This window comes from Penicillium verhagenii (assembly GCF_028828195.1).
Source record: "Penicillium verhagenii strain IBT 33310 chromosome Unknown utg000005l_segment0_segment0, whole genome shotgun sequence".
Lineage (NCBI taxonomy): Eukaryota > Fungi > Ascomycota > Eurotiomycetes > Eurotiales > Aspergillaceae > Penicillium > Penicillium verhagenii.
Genome location: NW_026643169.1, coordinates 2,673,914 through 2,693,142, shown reverse-complemented (window position 1 = coordinate 2,693,142; position 19,229 = coordinate 2,673,914). Strand labels below are relative to the sequence as shown.

General features: G+C 48.4%; 8 protein-coding genes across 8 annotated transcripts; 3 read left to right on the top strand and 5 right to left on the bottom strand.

The window, feature by feature from the left end:
- Positions 1–583: 583 nt before the first annotated feature.
- On the bottom strand, positions 584–2,692 carry N7466_004527 (uncharacterized protein; the record flags this gene model as incomplete). Its single annotated transcript, XM_057163924.1, has 2 exons — positions 584–2,544; positions 2,650–2,692. 2 exons carry the CDS (start codon positions 2,690–2,692, stop codon positions 584–586), a joined length of 2,004 nt encoding a protein of 667 aa, XP_057022605.1.
- Positions 2,693–3,327: 635 nt separating this feature from the next.
- N7466_004526 (uncharacterized protein) lies at positions 3,328–5,012 on the bottom strand (the record flags this gene model as incomplete). Its single annotated transcript, XM_057163923.1, has 2 exons — positions 3,328–4,852; positions 4,927–5,012. The coding sequence occupies 2 exons, from the start codon at positions 5,010–5,012 to the stop codon at positions 3,328–3,330; spliced, it is 1,611 nt and encodes a 536-aa protein (XP_057022604.1).
- Positions 5,013–5,876: 864 nt separating this feature from the next.
- N7466_004525 (putative ubiquitin conjugating enzyme (UbcK)) lies at positions 5,877–6,577 on the top strand (the record flags this gene model as incomplete). Its single annotated transcript, XM_057163922.1, has 3 exons — positions 5,877–5,983; positions 6,074–6,406; positions 6,475–6,577. The coding sequence occupies 3 exons, from the start codon at positions 5,877–5,879 to the stop codon at positions 6,575–6,577; spliced, it is 543 nt and encodes a 180-aa protein (XP_057022603.1).
- A 631-nt stretch (positions 6,578–7,208) lies between these two features.
- N7466_004524 (uncharacterized protein) lies at positions 7,209–7,560 on the bottom strand (the record flags this gene model as incomplete). The annotated part of the gene is made up of 2 exons (XM_057163921.1): positions 7,209–7,227; positions 7,289–7,560. 2 exons carry the CDS (start codon positions 7,558–7,560, stop codon positions 7,209–7,211), a joined length of 291 nt encoding a protein of 96 aa, XP_057022602.1.
- A 1,626-nt stretch (positions 7,561–9,186) lies between these two features.
- N7466_004523 (NupC/NupG family nucleoside CNT transporter) lies at positions 9,187–11,182 on the bottom strand (the record flags this gene model as incomplete). The annotated part of the gene is made up of 3 exons (XM_057163920.1): positions 9,187–9,459; positions 9,531–10,800; positions 10,863–11,182. 3 exons carry the CDS (start codon positions 11,180–11,182, stop codon positions 9,187–9,189), a joined length of 1,863 nt encoding a protein of 620 aa, XP_057022601.1.
- Positions 11,183–12,752: 1,570 nt separating this feature from the next.
- On the top strand, positions 12,753–13,942 carry N7466_004522 (uncharacterized protein; the record flags this gene model as incomplete). Its single annotated transcript, XM_057163919.1, has 3 exons — positions 12,753–12,828; positions 12,935–13,213; positions 13,278–13,942. The coding sequence occupies 3 exons, from the start codon at positions 12,753–12,755 to the stop codon at positions 13,940–13,942; spliced, it is 1,020 nt and encodes a 339-aa protein (XP_057022600.1).
- Positions 13,943–14,527: 585 nt separating this feature from the next.
- Positions 14,528–15,466, top strand: N7466_004521 (uncharacterized protein; the record flags this gene model as incomplete). The annotated part of the gene is made up of 1 exon (XM_057163918.1): positions 14,528–15,466. The coding sequence occupies one exon, from the start codon at positions 14,528–14,530 to the stop codon at positions 15,464–15,466; it is 939 nt and encodes a 312-aa protein (XP_057022599.1).
- Positions 15,467–16,559: 1,093 nt separating this feature from the next.
- On the bottom strand, positions 16,560–18,320 carry N7466_004520 (oxidoreductase, short-chain dehydrogenase/reductase family; the record flags this gene model as incomplete). The annotated part of the gene is made up of 3 exons (XM_057163917.1): positions 16,560–17,666; positions 17,740–17,819; positions 17,885–18,320. The coding sequence occupies 3 exons, from the start codon at positions 18,318–18,320 to the stop codon at positions 16,560–16,562; spliced, it is 1,623 nt and encodes a 540-aa protein (XP_057022598.1).
- Between the last annotated feature and the right edge of the window lie 909 nt (positions 18,321–19,229).

The window sequence follows — 19,229 nt, the reverse complement described above, 5'->3', positions numbered from 1 at the left end:
GACGCAGCTTGCTTACAACTGCATTAGAAATGCTCGTGATCGAATTCGGCTTCGGAGCCTTCGGCCTTTCGGGTGCGGGGGGACCACCGGCGGTGAGAGACTGCACTGATTCCGGTGTAGCCGCGGCTGGCGTTCCTCTCCCCCTTACTACTAGTACACTTCAAGCTTGGATACGTCCAGGCTACTAAGACCTAGAGACACTTACTAGTATACCTGGAACTTTAACTGCGCGCCGTGCATATGCGTGGCGCTCTTTACTTGTACTACTATATTATGTACATTAGTTAGAAATTTAGGGCAGACTTTAACCTCATTTTACTCAACTTACACTGCACCTACCCAGTAGGTATTGTAGCTCTGGGCTGACGATTTTCACTTTTAATCCTATAATTCAAGGGTGCTGTCTTTTGAAAAGCGAGTGCATTATGTGTAGCTCGCTAAAACCATCAAATAGTTTCGAATCTATATGCTAGCAAGCATTGGAGACATTGCAATAATACAGCTCAGGTGGGCAATATAATGGAGCCATTCTGACATGAAGAGCAATGAACGCTACAAAAACAATGAGTGAAAATAGAATTCATCAGCCCAGGCTGTCCGTCCCCATCCATCGTACTTCGTCCGCTTGTCTCTCTAATGCGCGCCGCATCGTGTTTTCGTATCTCTGCTCTTTCTCCCAATCATCCCTTAACTTGTGTCGCATGGCGTCCCGTGTTTCTTCATCAACCTCAGCATGCATGAACCACTCGTCTTCGTCATCCTCCAAGTCCGGATCAGCCGGTATGGAAAACTTGATACGTCCGATACGTTCGCCAGTCCACACAAGCAGCTCGTCCCCAGTGAGATTTCCTCCCGTGGGAAGAATCTTCCGGGCGACCTCGCTACTGTTGTTGTCAGGCTGCGAGCTTGGCCATAGCCCCCGGGGCTGAAGATCTTCAGTCCCGGGTTGTCCGGGACTGTGAGCTCGACTGCTTCGGAAAAATGGGATTTGCGGCTGCGAAGAGTTGATGTTCCATCGGCGGACTTCGGCACGGCCATTTCGCTCAACCCATTTGATATTTCCTTCGGAATCTGAATAGACGATACGGTTTCCATGAGATGCTACCGACAGAAGCTTGGAGCTGGCCGCACTTTGTCGGTTTGTATATTGTGGTGCGAGGGCGGATGATCTGTCCGATGGGCGACTTTGGGGCTCTTCGGAGGAAGAGCTGAGGTTGTATAATTCGAGTGAACCTTTTCCTTTGTACTCGCCACATGCCACAACGCTATGAGATGCAGGGTAGTCCGAATCTTTGAAAACAGGGAATCGAGGTTCAGGTGCAGATGCAAGCCCACAAAGGCTGCCTCCAGAGTGAACGGTGCTTTGCAGACGGGGGAAGAAGCGACGATCATAGCAAAGGATGCTGGGAAATCGACCGGCGAGAATAATGCTATTTACATGCGGAGCGGGCGGATGGAGGATAGACAGCGGGCCAGGTTGGAAAAGGGGCGCATAGTTAGTATTGTCTGAAGGGCCTGGGCTTCGAATGCGATGGGGAGGCAATCCATTGGGCTGGAGTTCCAGCCGCGGTGAGTCCGAGTAAGGGAATATGTCCAGCTCGGGCACTAAGGGAGCAGAATTCTCTTCGCACCTCAGACTGATCGCTTCCTCTTCTTCGGTGGCAGGTAGCCTGGCGTCGTGTATTTGAAGGCTGAGTGTGGTGGCTAGTGTTAGTGGGACAGAATAGTCGGTCTCCTGAGAAAGTGCAAAGATCGACCAGGGATAGCGCTGTTGAGAGATCAATTTCAAGGTTTCCAGATCGATCTCATTGAGAACGTTCCCAACAGCCAGGTATGCTCGGTGCCGGAAGGAGTCTACGCTCACTCCTTCGCCCAAGTTGATAAACTCAAGCGAAGATTTGGAAGGGGAGGGGTCCCTCCGCCGAGAAAGATTCTTCATGAGGAGACCTGGCTCACTCATTCCAATGATCTTTCCTTTGCTAGATTGTGAACCGCCGCAATGAGCATGATTAAGATCCCAGATGCAGACACTTCCGTCATCCAATGGCGCAACAATCTTATTCTGCCTCGCAGAACTCCAGTCCTTAAGCAAGCCCATGCCCTTGACTTCATATGGTGTGCGCTTTCGGCCTTCTCCATTTTGCATCATTGGCTGCTGTACCCAAGATAAAGACATGGGCCCATGACGGGCAATATACTCTGAGTACCAGTCCACATGTTCTCCTTCAATCGACGACTCCCAATCGGATGCCGCCCTTGCCCTGTCCCCTACCGACAGCCCTCTAGAGTCACTTTGGGCACCCTCTTCCAAAGCAGGAGGAGGCGGTTGAATCAAGTCGCGCAGCGAGCTCTGTCCCAAACTACTCAAAGTGGCCGTTGGATGTGCGAGGAGGCTCTCCGAGATTCGGCCCGCCGGACGGGAAGACTGCAGGGCAGCCGATGACTGTTCATAACAGTGCAGTTTCCACAAGTTATTATCACGAGCAAGGTCGAAAAATTTCTTAGAAACAGATTGAACCTGTACCTTCTCCGATGGTGTGAGAACTGATCATTGAGGACTTCATCAGCGGGCGCCCTTTTTTATTTTCTTTTCTTTTTTCTGCATAGTGGGTGCGGGGAATATTTCGGGGGGAGTTCGGCGGCGCTTACGGTCGATGACTTTGGTTAGAATCTCTACCGGCAGCTTGTCCATGAGGGAGACCGAGGAGATTGCAGCATCTCGGGGTTAAATAAGAGGAAAGAAGGAGTATTGAGCGGTGCTGGCCTGTTATGTTTCTGAAAAAGTTCCAATCGCTCTTCCCGCGATCTGCAGAAGCTGTCACGTGGTGCTAATGGATAGGGCAAGACAATGGGATGAACAAAAATAAAATTAGAGTGAGGAGGTAGAAGTCGGTAGGAGGGGCCGATCTTATGACAAATGGTCTCCTTGGAATGTAAAATAAAGCTATAAAAGTGGTTGGATATTGACTTTGATATCTGGAGGTTTGTGAAGGATCATTTAGGACAAGACTTGTAGAAAGCGGTTCTCCGGAAGTATTCCCCGAGCGCAGCCAATTAGTTCGCCGTTTCCTCGCTATTCAAGGAACGCAGAAAATAAGAAATGGATATCTAAATACATTAAACAATACATGAAGCATAAGACGTTTGTAGGTACGTACTCAGTAGGTACGTATACAAATAGAAAACCCAGGGTTGTAAGGAGGGGTTGGATATCCCACAGAAAACGCCAACCAAAACCCTAGATGCCCCTCCCCACTAAAGTCGTGAGTGATCGTAAGCGATAAAAAAAAACAGCAGGTAGCAAAAGTTGAGATGACATAGGTGGGTTCATTCATCGGGTTTGAATACCGCATCTTTGCATAGAATGGTCACTTTCTTGAAGAATCGGCGCCATTCTAGAGGATCACCTTTGACTTTGACAAACTCAACTTCGAAGATGTTTTCGGAGACACATTCTATGAGAACCTTGCCCTGGATTTGACATAATCGGCCATCTTTTGTGATCACACGTATCATCGCACAGGTATCTCCGGCCTTCACAGCAGGGACAGCTGGAACCGGAACTCCCAGTCGATGAAGAGCCTCACAAATCAAGGGCACCAAAAGCTTGAGCTCCCAAGATGAATAAAAGCGGTTCATTGAGCGGGACGGGATAATGTCTTGGAATTTCATGGCATTCTGTGTGCGGCTTAGTGGCACAGATGGTTGCTGGGAGAACTGAGACATCGACGGCTCATCCTCAAGATGATTGGTCATGGCGGCCTCTTGGGTATTAAATCGTTTCCCGGTGGGCTGTGTAGAGGAGAAAACGTCAGACGCCAAATTAGGAGCGTCCCAATCCATCACCATACCGCCACCTGGCATTTCGGGTTGCGTAGAAGAAAATCCAGCATCACCAGCCCCGTCGACATCCATGTTCATGTCCATGGTATCAAGACTTCGGCTAGCACCCTTGCGTTTTTGAGAAAGAGGGTCCTGACTAAAGTCAATGTGTAGAGACTCAAACATTGAGGTTGCCAAGTTGATTGGATCCCTCAGCTTCCCATCGGCCGACAGGAATTTGTTGGACCGTGTATACCACGGATGCCTTCGTACATCCTCCAGTGAAAATCGGTTTTTGGGATCCACGGTCAGCATGCCTCTGAGCAAAGATAGAGTGGCAGGAGGCAGTTTTTGCCATAGTTCATCCGTTGTGCGTGCATTTGTAGCCAGGTATTCGTGAAATTCGTAACTATCGTCGGTTGGGCTATCCCACGGAGTATTGCCGGCAAGCAGGACAAAGAGAACAATACCGCAAGACCAGATGTCCACTATATCCGGGTGATATCCTGATCCCTTGGTCTGACCTCGTGTGCTGCAACTGATTACTTCTGGGGCGATATATGGCGGGCTACCGCAAAAGGTTGTAGACAGCTTGCGAGATCCTTTGTACTCGAACAGTGCGGCCAAGCCAAAATCCGCAATTTTGAGGTTACCATCAGAGGTGAGCAGCATATTCTCAGGCTTAATGTCACGGTGGCCGACACCCTTTGAGTGCATGAAGCTAACGGCGCTCACAAGTTGCGAGAAGTAGACATGTGCAACATCCTCCCCCACACCTTCATCGGCCTCGATCTTGTCGAAGAGGTCACCCCCTTCGGCCAACTCCATAGCGATCCATCGCCAGATGGGATCCTCTCCAGTCTGGTAGAAACTGATGATACTAGGGTGCCCCGTCACATGCTTGTGCACAGACACCTCCAATGCCAGCTGGCGCGCGCTAATCTTGCCGTGTTTTGCAGCATATTCCTTGTGAATGTATTTGACTGCAAAGACCGGGTTGTCCGAGTCCAAGGGGCAGGCCTTTTTGATGCTATATAAGAGGAGAGCAGGTTAGATTTTTGGGTCTGAGTAGTAGCCATAATTCTCATGATCAGGTTGACTCACCAGGCATAGGCACCTTGTCCGATTGTCTTGGAAACAATTCGGAAAGGCACGTCGTTGGGCAACGGAGCCAACTGTGAGTGCTGCATCCTGCCTTGAATGTAGAACCGAGTGCGCGTTGTTATTCAGACCAAAGGGACTACTATCTCATTGTGCTCAAGCGAGGATGGGAGTGGCAAGCAAGGGCCGTGAAACGCGCAAAGTGGGACGCGAGCGCGGGGCGGCCACTTAAACCTCTTTGGGAAGTTTGTTGATTCTGCCTGGAGCTGTGCACCTTGGTTAAGGATCATGTATGATTAAGAGCATTTTGTTGAACAGGTATGATTTTTGATGGTAAAAGTGTAGTTAGATCTAGAACAAGGAAATAGAAGAGCTCAAGAAGTAATATCCATACTATTATGTCTTGATTGATCTTATTGCATCTGCGTGACCCGCAATTGTTCCCCTCTCGATCGCACTAGCTGTCTCCGATCGGTTGCTACTTGTATTTTCTTGTCTTTATTTTGTCTTTGAATATATACAGACTTCATGACTTATATGTATATGTATTTCAATTCTGACTAGATCTCTATATACTACTATAAATTAAAAGACACGGTCCGGTCCAATTTCTTTGTGCATGGTGCAAGCCACTAAGCGGGGACAAGTTGGTTGCCATGGCCAAAAACAATTCAAGCGTAAACAAAAAATTGAATGTCCACGGGTTAAAGTCACTAGTCCAAACTTCCTTTGTCACCATCCTAATCTTCAACCTCTTTCCCCTCCCTTTTCGTCCACCTTTCTTCACTTTCTCCGTACATTAAACCTCTGTTGGTGGGGCTTTCTGTTTTCGGCCTCATTCCAGATAGCAACCCTCGTGCTACTGTTACTCGCATTCCACACGGCCCGGGAATCTGCGGACTTTTCTTAACCAACTCTTTGTTCAAACCCGATTCCTTGAATTTCATTCCAAAATGGACTACACAATGGAAGACACTCAGAACTCGGCCCCCGAAGCCCTGGAAGCTTCCAAGTTGAATTCCTCCGCCCAGCGAAGTGACACCCAGAGCGTGACCAAACGGTTTGTTTTCCCTGCAGGCCTTGCCCACTTGAGCAACCCCTTCGAGCCAATCATGTATCGTGGCTGACCCTGTTCCCGTCGTGACTATAGCCTGCAGGCCGAGTTGATGCAGCTCATGATGTCGCCCTCACCCGGTATCTCCGCCTTCCCCGATGCCGATGGCAACCTCCTCTCCTGGACTGCCACCATCACCGGCCCGGACGAGACACCCTACGAAAGCTTGACCTTGAAGCTCTCCTTTGCTTTCCCCAACAACTACCCGTACTCGCCGCCGACCGTGCTCTTCAAGACCCCCATCTACCACCCCAATGTCGACTTCTCCGGCCGGATCTGTTTGGATATCCTCAAGGATAAGTGGAGTGCTGTATACAATGTGCAAACTGTGCTTTTGAGTCTGCAGAGTCTCCTAGGCGAGCCCAACAAGTAAGCTAACTCCAGTAACAAAATAAAACCCCTAAACCCCCTCCTGGCGGTGCTAACAATCTCAACAGCGCGAGCCCACTAAACGGCCAAGCTGCTGAGCTCTGGGACTCCGACCAAGAAGAGTTCAAGCGCCACGTCCTGGCGCGACACCGAGACCTCGACGACGAATAGATTTCCATCCTGCATAATGTCGAATTGCGCGTTGGCGTCGGTCGGCCCACCGAATATCCTTCACCTTTCTTGGGGGTATGGATTCCGGAGATTTGGTTCGAATGCATACTGGCCTGGTTCATTGGGAAACGGAGTTCTTTGATCTTATTGTTCTGGCTTTGATTTTTATGCCTTTTCTATTTTTATTCCACACATTCAAGAACAGACCTATAGCCCACTGGGCTTGTCGCAAGCTTTTTGCTACATAATCCTCATCTGATTGGTCTCTTGCTTATTTTCCCGTGTAACTTAGAAAATTGCGAAGTCCACTCTTGCTAGTGGCTTGGTCGTATTGGTAAAGGAAGGAAACTTGTTTGAGCAAATCTAAATGAAGCAAAAGAATTTGAATCCACCATTCAGGGGTTCAACGGTCTTCCAAATCGTTTGAATGGATGGCCTTAGATCCCCAGGTGGAGGCCGTACGGGGTTAGGCACATGCATTGACTTCCAATGTTACCGACCCAAAGTTAACGACTCAAGTGCTACTAGTAGGGTCTATACGGGCGAGCATGTGTCTTCCCCTGCGACCTGCTTCGACTATCAATAGGAACTACGTTTTCATTAAATATCTGTCTAACATAGTAGATAACACTTAGTTGGTAAGCTTGAGACTAAGTATAGTCATAGTAGGATAATAGCTAGGTATGTATTATCTATATTAGCCAGTCTTACACCCTACATGTGGACTCATCATCTTCGGGGGCAACACCAGAGAGGGCATCATCAGAGAGGGCATCATGAGAGGCAACATGAGAGGCAACATGAGAGGCAACATCTTCACGGGTATCTTGACCAGAATTACCTTCATCACTGTTTTCATGTTGAGTATTGTCCGAGGCTTCCTGCTGCACAGGTGTCTTCCTTATAATAAAGATGGACAGCCTTGTCCCAGAGAAGAACGGTATTTGTGTATGATGTGCGTTGGTAAGCTTGCTCAAGAACATTGAATGAAGTATGCTTCCCTGAGATCGTTGGTTTCAGCTATCATTGTGTTGGCTTCAAGCGAGATTGTCGCCCTAAGAAGCATGCATCCAGTGGCATTTGTTTGATGCCACCCTTTTAGCGCCTTATAACGCATCGAAGGCAGTGTCTGGAATTGCATTGACGTCCTTCCAGATGGCGGTAAGATATGCCGTCATGATGTTGACGTCGTGCATGTCATCGAAGCTGGGGCCAGCAGGCCTAGTTGTACGACCCTTATGTAAGGATTTGTATGCAATCAACATCATAAGTGGTCATCAAGCTCTCAATGTCTTGTCTCCATTTACGCCAATTGATCGGCGTCGGTCTTAAGCTTCTTGATGTCTTTCGCAAGTGTGTAGAAGATATTTTTGTGAACGGCACAAATCTGGTAGTGTTGTTGGACTTCGACTGCTTTGCTTGCTTTGAAGAAGCCCTTTCCCCAGGTGCCCACGAGGTTTGATTTTGAACATAGCCCGATCAACCTTTCTACCAGACATAGATAGAATCATTTCTTCAGGGGCCATGTCATCCCAGGCTCTTTTGACTAGCGTCTAGTTGCCAATACGAGCAGCTTCATCGCCCTTCTCACAAATGATCATACATATGTATGCTGTCGTAGTCAACCGGTATCATTGCAACATTTGCCCAAATCACTAATACAGAACCTTGTGTTAATATACTAGATACTACCAACCAGAGTAACATTTGAATAGGAGCACTTAGTATTTCACATACATCAATGTATTCCTAAAAGCAATGTGCAGCAGGCATATCCTATACTAGTCAATATAGGTCGTATGTAGGGGAGGACATACATATGTACTCTCTCCTACATATGTATATAGACCCTAGTATGTAGTTGTTGACTTCAAATGTTTGGGTCGGTGGGTTCATCATCAAAGTAGGCTGGCCAGGGGGCACTGCCCTAGATAGAGGTATTGAAGATATTCATTTTTTGATAAGAGATGTTTGGTGAATATATAGTAATTGATGGTAAATAGATAGATTGATGGAACATTTGAAGAATGTTGATGGATGATATCTGGACATCTGGAGGAGAGTTTGAAAGGTTGAAAGGAGCACTTGAGGAAGAAGAATACTACTTCCAGGATATTTATAGAATCAAATATATACATAACGACAAACATTTGAATGTTTGCACACATGCAATCAATTAAACATTGTATGTGTATTTACCGGAGAATCCCCAGGTGTCAGCTCACATGTGCAACATTGATGTTATATACGACTGGTACATACTATGTAGTATGTATAGAATCAATGAACATTGAAAGAACCAAGCGCTTGAGTCAGCACTTGAGAGAAATTTATGCTGGGTGTCTTTTTTGGTATTTAAATTGTCCTTCGAATCTCCAGAGCTGTTGACCTCCTACTACATACTACCTACTACCTAGGGGTGTACTACGGAGCTCACATGTATGTACGGTTTCAAACCTTGGAAGTCAAAGAGTTTCAAAGCACAGAAACGTTGCATAGTAAAGTAAACTGATTAGACAGGCAGTAGAGCAATAGGCGCTTTCAGGCCGTACTCAACATGAAATACTAGGTATTATAGCATTAAACCCGTCATATAAAACCATCAAGATTTAACTGGTATACGCCTGCTCATTGGTAATGAGCATGCCGGCAATGGCTGCACTGGTGAAAGTACTCAGAGCACCGGTGACCATCGCACTAAAAGCCACGCGTGAAATATCGCCACTACGCCCAGGGGAGATCTGCGATAGCACACCGATCTGATTACCCAGCGAGCCGATATTAGCGAATCCACAAAGAGCGTAGGTAACGATGAGACGTGAGCGCTCGGAGAGAGAGCTATAAGCGTCACTTTGGAGATCCTGGTAGGCGACAAACTCATTCTACAAAAGTCGGTTAGAATTTATGTGTCACAGTATGGAAACAGAATTTGGGAAGAGGGGGGAAAACATACGGAGATGATCTTCAGGCCAATCAACTGGCCGACTTTCAACAAGTCATCACTGTCACGCGAGACACCCAGCAAGAAAGCAACCGGGTAGCAGATATAGCCCAGGACCAGCTGAAGGGTCAGGGGCGGGTCATCGATATTCAAGTAGCGACCCCACCAAGTGAGGAGGCCATTAGCGAGACCGATAAGCGAGATAATACAGAGAAGAGTGGCACCCATCATAGCAGCAATCTTAAGACCTAGCCAAGCACCGGTGGAGAAAGCGTGCAGTGCATTCGAAGCCTTGTGCTCCTCCACATCCGGAACAACGACCTGGCCGGTTGTTAAGCTCTCTTCTTCTTCGGGCCAGCGCAGCTTCGAGCACGCCAGCGAGGCGGGAATGCTCATGACACAGGAGGAGACAAGGGCCTGAGAGCTCACGCCCATAGCAATATACGCGATGAGGACACTGCCGGCAATGGTTGCAAAGCCGGAAGTCATGACCTGGTGAATTTCGGCCATTGTGAGATGTGGGACGAAAGGGCGGATTAACATCGCAGACTCGCCCTGGCCGATGAATGGAGATGCAGCCGCAACAACGGCTTCAGCACCAGAGACACGCATACTCCAAAAGAAGAACTTGGCGAACTTGACGACGAACCATTGCAGCACACCGATATAGTAGAAAAGCTGGACGACAGAGACGAAGAAGATGATTGCCGGGATGGTACTGACGAGGAACCAAGTGCTGGGCTCGATGGGAGAAGTCATATTATAGAAATCGTCCGCAGTCAGGAATTCGACACCATCGGCAGCAAAGCCCAGCAGATCACGAGCGAGCGTAGCAACAAAGTTGAAAATATCGTAACCTGCCCCACTGCGAAGGACGAAAAGTGCAACAAGGAATTGAACGAGCATGCCGACGATTACGGTGTGCCAAACGATCTTCTTGCGGTTGCGCGAGGTGGCATACAGAAGGGTCAGAAAGACTGCTAGACCAAACAGACTGACAGCTCGATCTGCGCGGTTGTTTGTCGCTGTTGTGGGTGATGCAAATGAACCGATTAAGATGGTGGCGATGGTCACAAGAGCACCGGCTGGCAATCTCAGCTTCTCGGGGATGATACTGACGACCGGTCGCGCGGTATAACCCCAGATGAAGTAAATGGGTTTGGTAATAATGGAGACTGGCACGTAGAAGAAGATGATGCGCAGCGTGATGGCGAGGTATAGCAGGAACGGAATGATCCAGTTCTTATCGTGCCGGTGTAGAACCAAGCTGGCGATCCACCAGCTATAATCACGAGCATGAGTATCTGAGAGAGCTACTGTTCAATGGTATAAGCATCCACTCACCCGGTAAACAGCAGCCAGACAACGGCATGCGCCATTGGGCGCCAGTGTTTTGTGATGCGCCGATGCCATGGTCGCGCCGCAGGGTGCGCGTCTCCAGCCTCCTCATCCTCGCTCGAGCTCCGGCTTTTGATGTTGTGATCCAATGGAGTCGGTTCGGGCACGATGCCTTTCTCCATGGAGGCGTCGTTCGAGTAAACTACCTCGTCCTTGTGTCCATGTTCCGCGAAGACCGTGTGGTGATGATGCGCGTGATGGTGTTGATTGTCCGTCAGTAGCACTGGGTCTACAACATGAGAATCGTGATTTTCGGTTACCGACATGTTGGTCTCCGTGCGGTTGGCCACGGTTCGTAGATGTGAGGCGAGGGAATTTAGATGCTTCGAATTTTTTGGCGCGATTCGTGAAGTTGATGCTGTCAGCTGTCTCTATTAAACACTCATTCCACAGCTTCTTTTCTTATAGAAGAAATGACATGCACCAGTGACCAGCGCAATTGACGTTGAAGTCCTCAAGTGGAAAGATCTGCGTTTTCAGATCAAAAAAAGACCCAGGAAAAGTTTTCTTGGGGACAATTTGGGCGAAATATCAAGCTCGGCCGTCAAGGAGTAGCAAGATCAGTAGTAACAGGCATTCGTCTTCAACAGCTCCCCATTGAGGATGGTGTTTTTTTTAGCTTTCGAATCTTGTGAAACGAACTTCTGTGCGGGGAAATGATAAAAAAAAAACCGACAGAAGCTAATTGATAATAGAAATCGCAAATTTCTGTCCCTTGTCTTTTACTAGCATCGGAGAGAATCCCTAATCTTGCCAACACTGGGCTTCGGCGAGATCTGAGAGGGGCCATTGTAACCATTTTGCGGTAATTGACGAATGAAAATGCTTGATGCGCGCTTTTCTCGGCTCAGGGACCCATTTTCTTGCCACTTGAGCCCTGGACTGTTGAGTGATTGGCGACTTTTCTACCCTAACGAGGGTTTGAAAACTCCGCCCCGAGGAACGGTAAGTGGAGTCTACCAAAGATGGTTAAGGTCGTGTGCTTTGTTCCTTTTCTGTCATTTTTTCTAGAACTTGAAGCTTACTATTGAGGTCTTACTATTAACCTAGTATAAAATACACTGTACGATATTCATATTTTAACCGTGAATAGGTAGGTGTTTTTCGTGTTATATTTTTCACGCAGTCATAGTGACGACCACATATGACGTGCACCAATTCAATCGGCGGAACATCTTGGATCAAGGCTTGGCTTCTACTGTACAACTTTCTTGGCAGACATTTTTGAAATAAACACTGGATATCAGATACATATATATGTACGATTTCATCATACTGTCCATTGTAATCCAATTCATCCTTTCCAGGCGACTACCAGGTTGTAACGTGGTGCAAGCATAGGGCGCCGCGCATACACGCGTCGCAGTAGATCCATCGCGCCTCGGAATTTTACCTAATTCATGCCCATGATTATGATGAGCTGTGGGTTAGAAAGAGCTTCCTTGGGTGAGCTTCGTACGCTGGTGGTTGGAAATGATTTAGTATACTCGGGCCTCCAATTAAGAATAGTATAGTATAGGTACCATAGACAGTACTCGTGCTGGGTATATGCGGATAAATACTTACTATGTACTTAGGATGGGTATTTACTTGGTACTTAATAAAAGTACCTACTTAGTAATTGTACAAGTTCTTCCTAGAAATAAGTCAAGTCCTACAGGCAGTAACAGGCTACATGTGCTGACCTTATTTACTTCCATCTCGTCCAATCAAATTAAGTGGCGTGACAACACGTGACGGAGACGGACGAATCATTACGGACGAACGAAGTCGAGCAGCCTACTTAAGAGTCTAAGACCTCGTCTTCGAACGAATAAAAGCCCAGCCAAAATAAAAATGGTATCGCTTGAGACTGTACAGAAGAATAACTTCAGCTTGAAGAGCTATGGTCCGAATCTCGTGGCCGTGTTTGGTACATACCCCCGAATCCCGACACTCCCATCATGAATCAATGACCGTTCCAATTTCAGTCGCTATGCCGATAGCAAGTTGATAGACCAAACTGACATGAATGGCAGTCGGCGGAACCAGCGGAATCGGCGAAGCAACAGCTCGTGCATTCGTACGAGATACTAAGTCTTCACGTGTCTACCTCGTCGGGCGCAACGAGACCCAAGCCTCGAAAATTATTGAGGAGCTCCGGCAGATCAATCCAGATGGCCAGATTAGCTTCGTGAAATGCGAAGCGGCGCGCCTGCACAGCGTCGATGAAGCATGCAAGTCCATTCAAGAACAGGAAGAGAAAGTGAACTTGCTGTTCATGACTGCAGGCACTATGACGACGAAGGGGCGAGATGGTATTCGAATTACATCCTTTGATTACCCGATATAGCATTTACTAATATGGAAATTCCCATCCAGAAACCGACGAGGGGCTGGACAAGAAGCTCAGTCTCCATTACTACTCTCGAATGCGCTTCGCAATGAATTTACTACCGCAGCTGACCAAGGCCGCGACTGCCAATGACTCGGGCACAAAGGGCCTGGGCGACAATTTGTCGCGAGTCGTATCTGTCCTGTCGCCCGGTGATGAAGTATCTCTTTACTTGGATGACCTGGATTTAAAGACCCACTATTCACTCCGCAACTGCGCTGGGCATGCCGTCACTATGAATACCCTGTTTTTGCAAGAGCTCGCAAAAACACATCCCGCTACCAGTTTCATCCACGCCTACCCCGGCGGCGTGAAGACCGGTCTTATGCGGGAGTTCCACCCTATCGCTCAGGTAGCGATTAATGCTTTGTCGATATTTGCCAAACCATGGATGGTGCCTTTGGAGGAGAGCGGACAGCGACACCTGTATGCCTCGACTAGTCCAAAATACACGCCCCAAGCCTCCGGCGATGGCGGCGGAGATGTGGCAATTGGGTCAGACGGTAAAAACGGTAGCGGGGCGTATCTTTTGAGCTGGGATGGTTCAATTACGGGCAACAAAAAGATTCTTGAGGCGGCACGCCAGAATGAAACGGGTAGATTGGTGTGGAAGCACACTCTGGGGATCTTCACGTCGATCTGTGGCAAGTGATCCATCATCCGAGATCCACGTTGCACCGTTTTTTTTTCACTAACTCCACTCATGCCCTGATGTATGTATTTGTTTTTAACCGGTGTTTTTTTTTGCTATTGGAACATAATTAATACAGATCAATATTTGAAATGCTCTAAATACTAAACAAGATTCATTTCTTAAGACTTGAAGCGATTCTAAGAATCTACAAATACCCAGATCACGTGCATTCGCCTCTGGAACGGTAATATTAGGAAATTCCAGAAGGAATCCATGGATGAGAAGCGTGTAATTCTGAAAATCCGTGAAATGCCCCGAAATCCCCCCTAACGGTTTTCCAGCGTATTACAAAGTATCGGATAATCAGTGCATCCGGGGTTCAACAACTCTCTTTAATGGAACGAGAGTAGATTTTTCGGAGGCAAATCGGAATTTTCCCCTCCGAAGAATAAAAATATTGCCCTATGCGCCCTGCCGTGATCTGTACAGCCAGACCGAAGAGTCTTGCTGCGGATTCGAGCGCAGGACAATTCGATTGAAACTCATCCAAGAATCCCTCCGCAACCTTCCCCTTTGACTCACACTCATTCAACATTCGCCACTATGTTCGAAGACTTCTCCTTTTCCTCGCCCTCGTCGCGACCGACCCGCCTAGCGCTTAGTACAGAAGACCGTCTCATGATCGACGGCGACAGCAACCTCATCTCACCACTATCATCCCGCTGTCCCTCGCCGACATCGCACCGCTTCCGCACGCTCTCGCGCTCCCGCTCTTCATACTTTCGCTCCCAGCAACAACAGCAGCAGCCGCCTCCAACCTCCGTGCCCTTCCCTTACGAATCAAAGCGTCTCTCCATCGCAACCCTGACACAGAAACTCCACGAACATACCCTCCAGACTCCAAATGGCGAATCCTTCCCGGACCGCACCCGCTTCGCTCCCCATGCAAATAATCCCGCCGACGCATATGGATCAGCACGCTCAGCTCCCTACGCAGGCTGGGTCCTCACCCCACCAGACACAGACCACGACGACGACGGCCACCTCTCCTCGCCATCGCTCTGCTCAAATCCAAGCCCGACCTCCATCCCCCCGGACTTCCCCCTGCTAGATGGGCCCGATCTCCCACACCCGCAGCCAGATCTCCTCAGCATCCGCAGCCAGCGCCAGCAGATCTCCCAGTTACAGTGTAGTAACCAGGGAGACATTGATGCTATCCGGCGGGCGGCAAATGATGATTCGTACGGGTCATCTTTGCCGTCCATTCCTTGCGAAGACGATTGCCACCCGAGCTCTTTGCCGCCCAGGCCTTCGCCACGGAGACGCGCGCTCACGCAGCACCGGAGTAGATTCGGGCCTGCGGAGTCGCTGGAGTCGAGGGGTAGACGGAAGAGTAGCGCGGGGGCTATACAGTCTCATCGGATTGAGAAGAGTCATCATCCTTCTTTTGCGGGGCGGGAGGCGTCTAAACGGAATGAGCAGGGCTTGAGGCGGAAGAGTATGGTTACTGCGGCGCTGGCGTCTGTAGCGGAGAGGCCTTGACCTCATCTCATTATTGGCCAGGGCCATTCATGCTTCACTTCTTTGTATATACTTTCAAAATTGATACCCGTTTATAGACTGATTTTATATGGTTGTTTTTTTATATTGAGCTTTGAACAATATTCTGATCTAGTATGCCATTTCTTTAAGAACTCTCATATCTCAACTGAGAGTATCCTGGAACCAAAAAGTGTCAAGACTTCCAATGTTCCAAATGCTTGGGCTATCCTCCGAGGTCCTTCCAAGCCCGTTGCAGCCTTGGTTGGGGGGTTGGGGTGAGTCGGTGCCTGCTCTAATCAGCCATTCACGGCACCTGCAGATGCACGCAAGGCTCTAGACACAAGGCTGTCTCCCAACCTCTCTCTCTCTACATGCCCACGCCCATCAATACATCCATGGATACTCTTGGACCTTCCTCCCCGAGACAAATCTAAGAAATTGATATCCTGAAGAATCACCAACCACCACTATCCGAGACACCCAGCCACTACCCAAATCTAGAGACATCATTCAGGACTGCAAACGACATGCTGCAAGACCCCGCAACCAAGCAGCAAACCTAATCCTCATTCCGGCAGCAAGACCCCGAGTGGTTTTAAATCGTTCTGTATGGCGCATATCTCAACGTGGACATATTCTCATTATGACTATGCAGACGATTAAGTGCAGGTAGGTTAGATCGATTTAACACTGATTAGCGGGGAAAGTGATGTCGATTTTAATGTAGACTAAATGTCGGCTTGCGAAGCGCGATTCGTATTAGGTAGCAGATTTACCCATATTTTACGGTCTTACTAGGATTATTATGAGTATTGAGGGGTTAATGTTGGAGAAATCAGATATGGACGTGGAAAATGGTATAGTTTAATTATCCTTGTATCAGAACCAGTGATAATTAGGTAAAAGGGTCCCGGACTCAATCCAAAAGAGAAATAAAAGTTGATAACCCATAGAAAATAAAAATACAGCCCAGAAAAGAAGGAGGAAGAGAAAGGTATAAAAAATAAGCGGCGGAAGAATTGAATAAAAAGAAGAAGAAAGAAGAAAGCCGCCATTCAATCATGATATCATATAGTGTATATGAAAACAGCAATCAGTTTCCAGACCGCCAGCTGAAAAACTTCCGCAGTCGCTTGCGCTGGGAATTATCGCCTTTGCGGCCTCCCTCAGCCAGGGAAACAGAGCTCTGAAACCTCCGCTGCAAGTCGTCTAGCGCGCGAGCAGGGTGCCCGCGGAGGCCCATGGTCTCAGCATTGGCCGCGGCCAGCACGGATTGTACATGGGGATCAAAGTAAATTGGGTCATAGGGGTCGTGATCGTAATGGTGGGAGTAAGCGGGAGACATTGTGTTGGCTAGGTAGGTGTCGTATGGGGAGGGAGGGTCATTTTCATTTTCAGTCTCGTTCTCCGTTTCAATGTCATAGGGAGAAGGAGACGATGGGGATGGCGGGAGCTCGAGGAAGATACCTCGGTCTCGGCCGTCGACCTGCGACCATTCGCCGTTGGCGTAGACAGGGGAGCCCGGCTCGCCGATTTCACTCTCAGAGTAGTAGGTTGGTGGGGAAGATGAGGAGGATGATGATGTTGAAGGTCGCTTGGTGGAGTCGGAGGGGTAGGAAGCTAGTTCCTCTTCTCTTTCTTCGAGGCGTTCTGAGATGGAGGTCATGCGTGGTCGTGGAGAATATTCTTCACCGACTATGTCGTTGTTTAGTTGTTTTGGATCATACCGATCAAAGGACCAGGAGTCGTATTCGTTGGAAGGGTACTCGGAGAATGAGTGGGTTTTGTCGTGCACTCCGGGTGACGATGAGGGGATGTCGGCCGTTTGCCTCTTGGGCGTGGAGTAGGGCGATGACAAGGAGGTGTATAATGATTGTGAAGAATAATGGGATGGTAGTGAGGCATCTGTAAACTGGGAGAGGGAGGACCGGTCCAGTCCCTGATCTATAGAGAAGCTAGAGAGCGTGGAATCCCTAATTTGGTCGGAGAAGATGGAACAACTATCGACATCTTCAATGAAGGAGACTATGCGAGCAAAGTCAAGGGACTTTCGCGGGTTCAGGATCTCAAAGGAGGCCCCGCCATGGGAGATGGTGGCGTGGGTGGTGGCCAACATCGGGTCGGATTCAGACTTCTGGGGGCGAGACAATGGCGAATTTTGAGCCTGTCCCCGCGCCTCAAGCTTCTCACGAAAGGTATTCTAGAAAATTGGTCAGTCAAAACAAGGATGGGACGATGACTTTATTTATCCAAGGTTTCAGTCTAAAACTCACCAATCGTTTCCTGTTGGGTCTAGGACGGGTCAGATGCTCCGAGACAAGCCCAACTCGTGGCCCCTGTGTAGGATGCCCACCTGCAGGTTTTTAATTAGATCTCCTTATCTGTTTAATTTGATCATCTCTGCAGGAAGGTACTTACCAGACTGCAGCTGACCAGATTCTGAGACCTCGTCTTGGTCGCTTCGCAGAGAGAGAATGCTATGCGAACACGATGGTGACAACGGTGGAGGAGTTGATGCCACCGATGAAGTAGTTGATGCTGCGTAGTGAACAGGAACAATCTCTGATGGACGGTTCAAATTGCTTGTTGCCGTTTTGCGGCGGAGAGTCTTTTCACAGCGATCTACGGGATCGTCGGTGCACTGTGCAGCCAGTGCGAGATGCTTTCGATAATCGTGGAGAGATAAAGTACCGGTGAGAGCAATTGAGCGAGTAGGGAGTGATGCGTCTTTAGGAAGGGGTTCGTGGTAGGTTGCATTGGCACGATCGATGGTATATAAAGAGCCATCCAGCAGCTCATTTCCATACCAAACCCCGAATGAGTCGGTGGACAGAAGCTCGTGCTCTCTGTCCATGATTGCTAACATTCAATTGGCTTGAAACAGCTTTTTGAGGGGGTTCGTCTCCAATTGCCCGTTTAGCGTTGTGACATATCCTCTTTGTGGATGATTTGAACGCCCGCACTCTATACATCCAATTAGTCCCAAGTGGGGGGAACTCTAAGCAAGGGATGTATCTGCTCACCAGTTCACCGTCAATGCAAGGTACAGAAAAAAGAATCAACAACAAAAAGAAAACAAGAATCACTGATTGAAAGGATGAATCTTTTTTTTTCACCTCTTTTTTTTTACTACTCGGTAATCGGGGCCGTAAAGTACCTGGGGTTGTTCTTGTTCCTTGTTCCTCGTTCCTCGTTCTTCGCTCTTGTTCGCCTTTTTTTTTCTTCGGAAGATCCACTCTTGAATCCACTCAATCTCCACTTGAGTCTCGATCTCGTCTGGACTCAGGAACGATGGGTCGAACCAGTGGTTCAGAACTCATAATGGCCTTATGTACGGCAATGGGATTGCAAATGGAAGACGTCACCTCCCCGTGGGATCCGGAGTACGGAAGAACAAGGGTGAAAAGTCGGTGTCGCATGCATAAACTCTGTGCCCGACCGAGTCTGTGTGTGTGTCTGTGTGTTGATGAGGTGTGGTGGTGGCCCAAGATCCTCAATAACCATCATTTAGACCTCCTATGGAATAAGAGAAATAAAGCAAAAACAAACTTGTAGAAATGACATGCATGAGAAAGCGATTATCACTTGTAATCTGTAGGCTATACGTCGTTCGCTCCATCGCCTGATCTTAGCGGCATCTTTAGGGCACCATTCTCACTCTAGCCCGTTCCACCCCCAGCCAATCATGCGCGTGAACGGGCATTTTAACGTAAGGCCCACACCCTCCGAGATCGAGTCCACCACTCGGGGGCGAGAAGGAAGA